Below are 12,988 nucleotides of genomic sequence, written 5' to 3'. Positions count from 1 at the left end.
TGAGGCCTCGTTTTATCGAGGTTGCACAGTACTACACTGAAATGTTTTAATAATTTTGTTCTCATTGACAAGAGCCTGCTGTATGTAATTATGCCAATACCTTTGTTGAATGTAGCTCATATCATTCAGACTCGATTTTTCTTTTAAAGGACCATATGTTGCTGCTCTACAACCAACATTAGGGGAACTCATCAAAGCACTCAGGCAATCTGTGCAATCATCTCGACCAAAGAATGTTGAGGTACTGCACCTTGCAGCTTCAATCTGCCGTAGAATGAAAGGTATATTATCATTCTCAGTCCTTTCATTTGCTTTTCGTGGAGTTATTTTTTTTTGCTAAGATGTTTGTGAAAATCCTTTTTTTATGGTAAGAAACAAACTTTGTGAATATCTGATGAAAACTTTTGTCCATTAGTCATGACATACTTTTCATTAATGCATTGTCTCTTTAAATAAATAGATCATAGCACTTTTCCACAAGATTTTTAACGTGTTGTACTCATTGTCTCCTCTTCAGTTTTTTTTTTATTGGTGATTGGAATTCACTAAGCTAAAATTTTTCTTCATTCTTATGTCATTTTCTCTCCTCTTTCTTTCTAGAAGGAAATACTTTCATTACATTATACATACAGTCGCTTGAAACTCCTTGTCATAAGTAACAATCAAATACTTTCATTTGTATGAGCTGTATTTATTACAGCAGGATATTTATCATCAAGAATTTATGCTTCAAATTCATGCACAATTATTTCTCTTCTTTCATGTTTGATGGATTAATTTATTCTTATCTTATAGGTCTTCGATTTACTAGCTGCAAAAGTGCAAAGGATAGGTCAGGAATGTCTGTGACTTTGGAGCAGGTTCAAGTTCTTGCAACACAATATGATCTTTCCCCCATGGAAATCCAGCTTGCTTTGGATTGTATGAGAAGGTGAGGAAACATTTTTGGGCAATGATATGTTCTTGACGGATTCCATTATTTGAGTTCTGATCCTCTCTTTGCTTGCGCCGTCGCACTCCGATACTTGTCCTTTTCATGAACCACTTTGTTTAAAATCTCTCATTGTGGTTATGCAACAGAATTTCAGCCATTGAAAACTTTAAGGCAAAATACAATCAGTGCATAGTGTGACTCCTCCCAAGAGACTGAACAATCATCGGGAGAATCTCAGTATACTAGGATAATAATCACATCAGAAGTAACTACAGTAGAACCTCGCTTTTACGCCCCCGCAATATACGTTTTCCCGCAATTTGCGACATTTTCGTCAAGTCCCGATGATTTAAGTATCTCTACAATGTTAAGTCTTCCCCGCATTTACGCTGACGAAATTTCAAATGACCCGCTATTTACGCTAGGATGCCAAAGGGAACATGGCGGATAGCGCACCGTAATCAAGAAGAAAGAGTTTTAGAGATCGGAGCCTGGGATAACCTTTTTGCACGAAGGTTGTAAATATAGGAAAGGAAGTTGTATTTACAACCTCCTTGCCTTTTTGGCATACCTGTCACCAGCGCCACTATCATTAATACGGCCTCTTTGCAATACTACAATAATTCCTTCTTCATCTGTTTCTGACCACTACCGCGGGCATAGAGTTTATATTACTATTAGAGTATTTATGATCGCGGGATTTCCTGGAGATAGGTTGTTTGCGACGTTTAAATTTCATTCCAATTGTTGGTGGTAAATATTGAAGGTTTTCCACTTCACTTGTAAATACCATAGTTACGAATGTAGACGCAATGTTTCTATTCGTGGTCGTTCTCGTGATGATCCACGCAATGGGTGTTCTCCTTCGCGTACATTATTGCGTCAAGTTCTTCGATCAATTTTAAAGTCGTTTTAATCGTAATCTCTTTTTTCCTGCTCTTTTCGTGACAGCGTCAATAAACGCAAATCAAATACGGAATGGCCCAGAAATGAGAGAGGAAAACTTTTTCAAAGAAGATAAAATTAAAATTTTGGGAAGAGTTGACTCACATGTAGGCTCACGCGTTTCCCTTGCCAAAGAGCTTGGGATTCCAGTGTCCACGTTAAACACTGTTGTTAAAACTCGCAAAAAGATAGAAACCAGTGCAGTGGAATGCGGACCCAGTGCAAAGAGGCGAAAATATACAAAAAAAATTTATAAAATATATAAAAAGTACTCGAAATATGATAGAGTAGAAGAAATTTTAAAAGAATGGTTTCAGTACACTAGGTCCTCGAACGGAGCCGAGTTATTCTAAAAGAAAAAGCGCAACATGTGGCAATGAGGCTGGGAATTGAAGACTTCAAGGCTTCAAACGGATGGTTAAGCGGGTTTAAGACTAGGCATAATGTGGTATACAAAACAATTTGTGATGAGTCCAATAGTGTTGATCCCCTAACAGTGGCACAGTGGAAGGAACATTGTTTAAGTGAGCATATAGAAGGGTATGCTCCAAAAGACATTTTCAATTTAGATGAGACGGGGCTTTTTTTCAATACACTTCCCTGTAAGACTTTAGAGGTGAATCTTGCCCTAGTGGAAAGCATAGCAAAGCTCGTTTAACAGTATTATTAGGTGCTGTTGGTAGTGAAAAGTTAAGGCCATTTGTTATTGGAAAATCCAAAATCCCAGATGTTTTAAAAATATCAAGACATATCCCACAACCTATGCCACTAATACCAAAGCTTGGATGATGTTACATTTCTTTCAGGAACAAATGCAGGCTCTAGATGTCAATATGGGTGGACAAAACAGAAAAATTATCGTATTTTTAGGCCAATGCCCAGCCCACCCAAATAATATGAATTTCAGGAATATGAAACTGGTGTTCTTCCCACCAAATTTTACCAGCCAATTACAGCCATTAGATTAAGGGATAATCCATGTATTCAAATCCAACTACCGCAGGATTCTAGTGAGAAAAGCAATCAATCTTATAGACAGTGGGAGGGACCCTAAGAGCTTCAAAGTATCAGTTTTAGATGCACTACACTATGTAGCACGATCATGGAAAGAAGTTGATGAGGGAGAAATTGCAAATTGTTTGAAAAAGCTGATGAAGAACATTTAAAAGACCGATCTATGAAATCAGAAAATATGATCTAAAAATCTGATCAGAAAATATGATCTACCTCACTGAGAGTTCAGTACTAATAAAGAATTTTTTGCTATCATAATTAAAGGTTTTATACTTACTATTCATTTAGAACATGATTTATATGAAAAATAGAACATTTAACTATATTTAAAGGGGTTATTTTTCATTAAATTGTGCCTAACCTCGATTTTACACTTTCCCGCAATTTACACTTTTTTTCCTTGTCCCCGTCAAAAGTGTAAAAGAGGGGTTTTACTGTATGTCGCAGATTTCAGAAAACCACCTTCGGCCCTCCATCAGCCGGTGCCTCGGATGTTTTTTTTTTTTGTTTCCGAGATCCCAGAGATGGTAAATTATTGTCTTCGAAGGAAAATATCTAGTTACATGAGAACAATGGAAGCGTGTTTCATTCCTACCCGGTCTCACCAATTGACCTTTTTCGGCCTACCTGCTTCAATTCTCTATTAGAACACATTTTCACTTTATAATTATTGTATGAAGTTCTAATTTTAATGACCCAAAGGCTCCCTGAAAAGTTCCATTTGTACCTAACAAGGTAACACTGTTTTACCTGTAATTTTGAGTGAATGGTGATCAGTGGCATAACTATGGGGTTGATGAGGGGGATAGATTCCCCCCAAAGCCTCAGAGAAATAAAAATAATATTCAAAACTATTCATGGTTAAACAAAACGTGGTACTATTCCACAAACTTTTTATAAGTTTATTCCACAAAAGTTTGTGGAATAGTGCTGGGTTTTGTTTCACCATGAACATTTCATCATTCCACCAAGTAACGCCCAAATAAGTTGATTTTATTCAAAACTATTGTCTAGTTTGGACATATAGTAAATTTGAACTTAACCTCTTAATGGCACCCAAATTTTAAGTGACTGCCAAAATTATGTAAAATGTATTTGGAGGAATGTCATTTTTCCAAAATTTTCTCATTGGGGGGGGGGAAGGTCGCCCCTCTCCATCCCCCTGAACCCCCCCCCCCCCCCCAAGCATAATCCTGGTTACGCCACTGATGGTGATGGCTTATTGAATGTAGTCATTGTATTTCTAGCCTTTGAATTTAAAAGAATGTCTCTCTAAATGGAATCTCTTTCATTTTAGTGAAGGGTGTCGTCGGGAAAATTTGTTCAAAAATACTGGAAGCCGGAGGTATGCTTTCAGTAGTCAGCAAATGGCTTCGTTACCTAAAGCTTATCGACCTCCTCCTGGTACTTATGGTTCTGGCCAAACCTGAAGCAAGTATTATTTGATATCTTTGGATGTAATCCTGGATATGTTATTTTAATTTGTAACATAGTTGAATAATGATGCATACCATTGCAAATGGCGCACAAATTGTATTTCCTCCTGCTGTAGTTAGGTTAACAGCAAATTAGAAAATGAAATAAAGAAGTGCATTACTTTATGGGTTCATGATGTTTTAACAGAATGGATGAAAACATAGGTGAATTGCTCTAATAGTTTAACTATTGCGAATAATGTCAATCATTTGTATCTACATATTAATACATTGTTGTATTTCTCTCACTTCATAAATGGAACTAATATGAGTGAATGTACCTCTGTCATCGCGGACATGCTCTGTAAGAGTGGTGTCAGTGTTAAGGAATTTCATCTTTAGTGAATGTATTGTTGTTCTGGTCAATTGATGTGTTTTAATTTATTCGATATATTGGCACATATTTATATTATTTAAAAATGGAATCTGAGTACTCTTTTTGATACTGTTACATATTGTTTTTACCTATTGAATGTATATATATTTTTATGTATGGTGCTCTGTTACTATGTTCATAATATTTTACACTTGGAGCTAGTGCCAAAATTATTTGTAGTGCTCACCCTGGTAGTTCATCTTCTTCTATCTATGATTGTCCTTGTTGCTAAAAGTGTCACAGCAACTTTGTTATTCTAATTTTGGAAATGTTTTGATTAAAAATGACGTAATGAGTGCATATTGGAATGGTAGTCACTTTTCCTAAAAAAGCAGTCATCCTGCTGCTGGCTTGTAATCGCTGTCTTCCTGGCTGCTTTAAAAAGTAGTTAACTTAATTTCCAGAGACAAGAGTAAAACTTTTAGAGGTGAAATAAATTTTCCATATCAGCCTAGTGAGTTTTTTTGTTGAGCATTCATTTTAAATATCTGGTTATCAATGTGCTTATCTCTCTGTTTGTGTAGAATTTGGGTTCTCTTGTTACTCAGGGATATTGGTTTTCATTTTAAACACATTTGTACAAAATTACCTCTTTCTGTGTATAAAACTCGATTACTTTTAATATCTTTGACTTTTGATAAATTCTATGCTGTCCTATTTAGTATGTCGGGTTGATTAGACAGGATTTTTTTACAAGATGCATACATCTATTTTGCTGTAGATTTGTCTATTTGTGAATTTGCCTCTTTAAAATCTCCTGTGCACCATATTATTTATTTTTCTTTATTAATAGATAGATACATCATTAAAAAGTTTATATGAACAATCCTGGTTGTACCTGTGCATTCCTGAAAAATTTAATATGCTTCAATTAAAATTTATGTAAACTTAATGACAATTAAAGCCCCATTACCCTATGGGAATGTTCCTTAATTAAGCATTGTTACTGCAGATATGGTCACTTTTATTCATCTTGCTTTATGATAGATTTTTATCATGGTACTTGAGATGTCCATGTACGCCAATTGTGTGTCCTTTAACACATTCAATGCGGATGATATTTTCACCGAAACCTCCAGTGACGGATGGGTGATTTACCTTCATAACGGTGGTCTTGGAAGTAATACAACAGAATTTGCAATTTTTTTTGTTTCTATTTCAAGCAATTTGTAAAAAACCCTAATGGCATACATGTATGTCACCCATCACCAGTAATTGACAATTCACGCAACCCGCATTGCACACATGCAATTTTTCTTGTATGAAGGAGTGAACTTTTCATATTTCCGTTTATAATACTTCTTCTACCATTGATTCCTTAGGTTAATGGCGGAAATATCTTGGAATTAGTCTTTACGTGTATTTTTTTTGTTTCAACGGCCGTAGATTTAATTTTTTCAAGTCAATCAAGTAGAACACAATGAACGGCAAGAAAAATATAAACTTATGGGATAAACATTTTTTTTAATCTATGTTACCTCAGAGTTATGGCAAAATTGAAAAAAATCAATAAAAATTCTCACAAATGTTTATGATACATTTGAAAGCAAGGCCTTAGACAGAGCCCTGGTTGACCTTCACATTCTGGGCAAATTGCAGTCACTGTCCTACGGATGCCTTCACGGTTAGCGGAGAAATGAAGAGCCTGCATCATTCCTAAAAACCTATCACGGCATATTTTCTCCCGAATATCGGTACTCACACTAATTCTGACCTCCAATCGTTAGAAATCGTGTTACCCCTAATTGAGCCCATGTGGAGAAGAAGGCCCAGCCAAGTTTCCAGTTCTCCCTGCCCAACAGCTTCCAATCCATTATGCCCTTAGTGAAGGCCCTTGGTGAAGGATTTCGGAGGAAAATGCTTTCTGCATTTTTCTTAGTCTATGAGAGGATTATTTCAAAGAAAATATCATTTGCAAGTTGAAATAATCTCTGGGAGTGCCGCTGGTAGGGAGGGACTCCAACCTTGAGCCTTAAAAATTATCCAGCAAAATAGTATATGTGATTAATACCTTAGTTTTTATGAAAATTAAGACTGTATCTGTACCTAACACTAGAATATATTAATGACCTACAAAATGAAAACACCATAATGATCAGAGGACAAGTAATTGATGCGGAGCAATGACTGAGAAAATATTCCGTAAAATTAGGAAAAAAACCCTAATTTTGTAAAAAAAACGTAATTTGCAATAATTATTTTAAAATTATTAATAAAGTATAAAATACGACCTTTTGGACCGCATGGAAACATTTTGGAATAAAATAGTAAGTTTTGAGACGGGAATACACGTTATTAACAAAAACTAAGTCTGATAATAATTTTTGTGGTTGCACATAAGATATGAATAAATTAAAAAATAAGATAAAAATACTATTTCAAGGGAATAAATAATGGTTAAATGCCGTAATGCTTAAAATACCTCTGAGTCTATTCTTTTCCGCAATTTCGTTTACAAAGCTAAGGAAACAAATAAACGAGTAAAAAAATACAGACCAATACTGTGGATAATGTAATGCAGTGTTGCATACGCCATTAATATGTTATTTTTTTATGAAAAGGAAGAAAATCTGCAACTAACCCAACACGTATGAATAACTCAGAAAATGAAATAAAATCGAAATGAATAGAGGATTGGTAATTGACCTAGGGAAACGAATGAGAAAATATGCCGTAAAAGTAGGAAAAAGACCCAAAAAAAATCACCCAGGATAAACGTAATTTGCATTAATAAAAAATGTTCCTCGCAAAAGAAATTCAAATATAACATCATTAACTTAAGCACCGCACTAAGATCATTTTTTTATAATGTAGTGAGTATGAAACGGGGATAAATATCTTTAATAAAAAAGTTAGTCTAATCATAATTTTTGTGATAGCACATAAAATATGAATAAATTAAAAATGAAGGTAAAAAAACAAATTTAAAAAAATAATCCATATGTAAGACATGATTATGATATTTACGATAAGAATGATGAAAAAGAGACGAAGGAAATGAAAAGAAAAATCTCACCTACCAAATTGTTCCAAAAACAGCAGTAAAGTAAACAAAAAAACACTAAAAATGAAGGTACACGTAGAACTAGAAACGGACACTTCCGCAATGGTGTAAGGTCAATCCCGAACTGCGGGAGGGTGAAAAAGTAACGCTAGGTGCGCTCGGAGCACCCTAGTGACCAGCGGAAAAACGTACTCCCGAAGACATACATTGATGTCATCCGCCTGAGTGGAAAAGCCCTCATGACATAAATATATGTCATCCGCACTGAACGTGTTAAGGCCTTCTTTGTCTAAGCAATGCATTGGTGAAGGTTCATTTGAGAAAACATTTTAATGGATGAAATTGGGATTAATATTTTTCTTGAACTCTTGCTTTTGATTCAAATATTCACCATGATTGAATTTGGAGGGTATATTGCTAACGTTTATAATTTTTGTTGGTTATATTGTCGAACAAAAATGCTACCAGTTGGTAATGTTTGCTGTTGGAAAGGAAGGAAGATGCTTAAGGAGATGCGAGTTGAATAATTATAAGAAGTTTTAAAGAGGTAAAAGGAGGGTGGAGAGTTCCTGGCATTGCTTTCACAACTGTGACTTAAGGAAAGTGTATGGTTTCCCCCTGCCATTGTTTATATTTGAAGTAATTTTTTAAAAGATTTTCGCTATCAATACTGCATTCATCCACCCTAAGGTGGTATTTTCTTGGATGAAGAAATGACTGGGGATATCCCATCATTTCTTGGAAATCTCTCTCCACCCAAACATATTTTGTGAATATGTTTGGGTGGATAGAGATATCCAAAAAATTTTCAATGCACTCATGCAAGGTGTGGAATTCATATAAACCGATTCAACTGAAATAATGGAATTGGCTCTCTCACTTTACTTCTCGAAGTTGTTCAGAACATTGAAGAATAGTGTGAGCTTGTGTCATTATTATATACTTCACACTTTATGTATGACTTCACACTGAGAAGTCATACATAAAGTGTGAAGTATATATGTGTAATTACATTCTTACATTAATGGCAGCGAACACAATTGAGATGCATACTGATTGTTTAGTTAGGGCCATGTGATTTTCTAATCTAATTGTGAAAGGTGATCCCTTTGCATTCTAACCAATATCAGTGGATTGGTAATTCAAGGTACATAATTTTACATCTAACAAGTCTTATTACTGCATTATTTCAGATTTTGTCATAAGTTTTCTGGCAACTTAGAAAATTAATAATAGATGCCAATAACATTTCATCATCATCATTAGTCAACAATCCTAGGATTGGTTTGATGCATCTCTTCAAACTGCCATTTCATCTCTTTACCTGTCCTATGTAACTCATTCGGGGACGTCCCTTGCCCTTCTTCCCTACCACCTGTCCTACAATTGTTTTCATCAGGCCACCATGTCTCATAATGTGGCCAACTAAGTTGTGGTCTGCTCCCTAACATTTTTAGAAGACTTCTCTTTTCTCTCACTCTTCTTAGCATTTCCTTGTTACTTACATGGTCGATCAGTAACATTTACCAAATACAGTAAAACCTCTTTACATCGTAATGGGGGGGACCAAAATTTGGGCAATTAGATAATAATAATAATAATTTTTTATTCACCGAACTGGCAATATACATTGCATGGAGGTTCGCTATAGAGAGGTTTCGGTGATAGGCATCATTTTTTCATATCCTCCGGAAATAAAAGGCACAAGTCTTAAAACCATTATATTTATGTGTTTAAACGAACATGCATGCATTTATGTGCTAGCAATAAAAAATGCATGCGCTATCGCATGATTTTTTTACCATGATTTGAGAGAAAACGATGTGATCTCTTTTAATTCAACAGTCATTTAAAATGATTGGGATAGTTGGATACCTTTTTTCTTGTTTACTGTTAGGTATGCTCTCATAAGGAAAAAATGGCCAGAACTAATTATTAACGTGAAAATTATAGCATATTAAAGGTGTATAAGTAAAAAAAAGTGAAACATTTATTGCTGAAAATGTCAATCCATTATTATTGTCATGTATGTAATCGAGGCTGCATTAATGGTCTCTAGTTGGCTCGGTACAATTTGCGGAGGTAGTTAGGCTGTCTTGGGGGTATAAGTGGAGGTTTTACGATATAAAGAGGTTCACTACAAAGAGGTTTGCTTATTTATTTACATGTAAATCTGATGGGACCATAGGGGTGGTATGTGTTGTATCCAGGGTGGTAGCCCTGTCCCAAGGATAAGACATGTGAGGACGGGGCACGCCCGGCAGTTGTTGGCGGGACTACGCCATGCGTTGTATCGTGCATAGCCCAGAATTAAAAGTTTATTTCCTAATGGACTCTTGTGTTTTCCTGCAATAGAACAATTTGGCGACGAGGACGGGATATTTGGAGTCCGATACTGTCGTGGGTTATGTGTCGTGTGGTTGAGGCTTTACGTGAGTTTCGGGAAAAAAAAAAAACTGATCGGTCGACCGCGCCTGTGGTACGTGCCATTCTGTATCTTCACGGACCTATTGCCTAAATATGAGTATAGGAGTTTTTGATCAAAGTGTCGAGAGCATCTCGACCTACCTTCTGCGCCTAAACAGCTATATGAGGACATTACGTCCTCCTGTTGAGGATCTCGGCAAGAAGGATTTCTTAATTGGTCACATAGGAGGGGCAGCATTGGAGAAGCTAGCTGTGAATCTTCACCCTCTCACACCGGACCAGCTGACTTACGAACAATTAGTGGAGGAGCTTAAGACCATATTTACACCGGTGCGCTTCTTTCGTGCTGAGAGGCTGATCTTTCAACGTCGTGTTCGAGAACCCAATGAAAGTTTTTCGGAGTATGCCCTGGCGTTAAAGAAGTTGGCTGCCACCTGTGATTTTGGGAACAGTATGGAAGATAGATTAATTGACCAATTTCTGTATGGTCTTAATAGTGAAGAAATAACCACTAAATTGGCTGGCGAAAATGTTCCTTTTAAGAGATTCGTGGCCAAAGCGTGCTATATGGAAGGATCTGCGGAATACGCCAAAAGCACTGGGGATAGTCCTGCCTCAGTTTCGGTAATTAATAAGAGATCTCAACCTCACTGTAAGCCATTATCACCAAAGAACATTGTGAAATGTTTTAATTGTGGAGGGCCTCACTATGCTAACTCATGTGACAAGCCTTTGAAGTGTACTCATTGTGGCAAGGACGGGCATTCAGTGAAATTCTGCCGTCAAAAGAGTAAAGATAAGTTCAAAATGAAAAAGATGGTAAAATCCGTGCTAGAACAGACACCAGAGGAATCTAGTGACGAAGACTGCCACAGGTATGTGGGGTTGTTGCAGTTGCATCAAGTGCAGGGAACCCAACGAAATCGGCGCACGTTGACTGTTCAGATTAATGGTGCACCTGTAACTATGCAAATAGATTCGGCCGCAGATGCATCCTGTGTAGGAGAAGATATTTATAAGAAACATTTAAGCCACTTGAAGTTGACGCCCACCTCTAGGTTATACAATTGTTCCAGTGCCCCCTTATCATTACTCGGCGAATGTCAGGTTAATGTTATGTTTGAAGGAATTGAATATGTGTTACCTCTGGTTGTGCACAAAGGGAAGTTTCATTGCTTGATGGGTCTTCCGTGGCTAGAAGTGCTTCCTATAAATTGGTACAGTCTTTTTCCAAAGAAAGCTGTAAATGTGGTTGCCAATGGTAAAACTGTGTTAGAGGATCTTAAGAAAGAGTTCCCTTCTGTATTCTCTGGAAAGCCTGGGCTAATCAAGGGTTATGTCGCCCAGATTGTATTGAAACCAGATTCTGTACCAGTTTTTGTATCTCATAGACAAGTGCCTATTCCATTGCGAGACAAGGTAAGAAAAGAGTTGGAAAAAATGGTTGAACAAGGGATTTTGGAGCCCACGACCAACACACAGTGGGGTACTCCAATTGTAGTGGTCCCGAAATCCAATGGCGAGGTGAGAATCTGTGGGGATTACAGTTGTTCAGTAAACCGTTGTCTGAGTATGGATCATTACCCACTACCACTGATAGACGATTTGTCTTTACTAAAAGGTGAGTGTTTCTGTAAAATTGATCTTTCTCAGGCATATCTACAGTTAGCCGTTGGTAAAGAATCACAATCTATATTAACTTTGAGCACCCATGTAGGTTGTTTTAAAGTAAAGAGAATGCTGTATGGGATAGCTTCTGCGCCCGCTATTTTCCAGCAAACCGTTGAAAAAATCTTACAGGGTATTCCTAACTTATTTGTGTATCTTGATGATATTCTTATTTATGCTGAAAATTGGTGTGACTGTTCCTCTGTTTTAAAACAGGTATTAGGGCGATTGGCCCAACATAACATTGTCATTAACGTACCTAAGTGTGAATTTTTTGTTAACAGAGTCATATTTTTAGGTCATGTGCTAGATTCTCATAGGTTACATGTTGAAGAATCTAAGGTTAAGGCTATTGTGAATATGGGTGCGCCTTCAAATGTGTCTGAGTTGAGTAGTTTCCTAGGAGCTGTCAAATTCTATTATAAATTCCTCCCAGATGCATCTACTTTTATGGAACCCTTAAATAAACTATTGAAGAAAGATTTCCCTTGGTCTTGGGGTAAAGAACAAAAGGAAGCCTTTGCAAAATGTAAGACAGCCCTTAGTAGTAGCCAGGTACTTATTCCTTATTCCCTTAAGTTACCTATTAGACTAACTTGTGATGCCTCTCAAGTTGGGGCTGGGGCAGTTCTATCTCACATTCTCCCTTCAGGGGAAGAGCGCCCAGTGGGCTTTGCCTCAAAAACTTTTACCTCCACCGAACGCAATTATGCTCAAGTGGAGAGAGAGGCTGCAGCAGTAATTTTTGGTGTCACCCATTTTAACAAATTTCTTTGGGGGAGAGAATTTGAACTGGTTACTGACCACAGTTCTCTCACAATAATTTTTGGGTCAAAGACTGGTGTCAAGCCCCTCGCTGCTGCACGTCTTCAGCGTTGGGCAGTATTACTGCATGGCTACAGATTTAAGATTGTGTATAAAAAAGGGATAAATATCCCTCATGCTGATGTTTTAAGCAGACTTCCATTGGCAGATGATACACCAGTGGAGTCTCCTGAAAATGTAATATGTTTAGTTAAGACATTAGGTGTACCTTTGAATGCCCAGTTGATTGTGCTAGCCACAGAAAAAGATCCTGATTTATTAAAAGTACGGATGTACATCCAGCATGGCTGGCCCTCTAAATGTGATGATCTGCGGTTACA

General features: G+C 36.9%; 1 protein-coding gene across 4 annotated transcripts in view; it reads left to right on the top strand.

Moving 5' to 3' along the window:
• LOC124158669 (inositol polyphosphate-4-phosphatase type I A-like) overlaps positions 1–5,677 on the top strand; it is a 45,780-nt gene extending 40,103 nt beyond the window's left edge. For all 4 annotated transcript variants that reach the window (XM_046533884.1, XM_046533883.1, XM_046533886.1 and 1 more), the window contains 3 exons: positions 150–281; positions 796–931; positions 4,191–5,677. In XM_046533884.1, the coding sequence (XP_046389840.1) occupies positions 150–281; positions 796–931; positions 4,191–4,323 (401 nt within the window). In that variant the 3' untranslated portion in view covers positions 4,324–5,677. The remainder of the gene's footprint in view (positions 1–149; positions 282–795; positions 932–4,190) is intronic.
• The last annotated feature ends 7,311 nt before the right edge of the window (positions 5,678–12,988 follow it).

The sequence above is a fragment of the Ischnura elegans genome, chromosome 5, assembly GCF_921293095.1.
Source record: "Ischnura elegans chromosome 5, ioIscEleg1.1, whole genome shotgun sequence".
NCBI lineage: Eukaryota > Metazoa > Arthropoda > Insecta > Odonata > Coenagrionidae > Ischnura > Ischnura elegans.
Note: the sequence above shows the minus strand (reverse complement) of the source record. Positions and strands in the feature narration are given on the sequence as shown.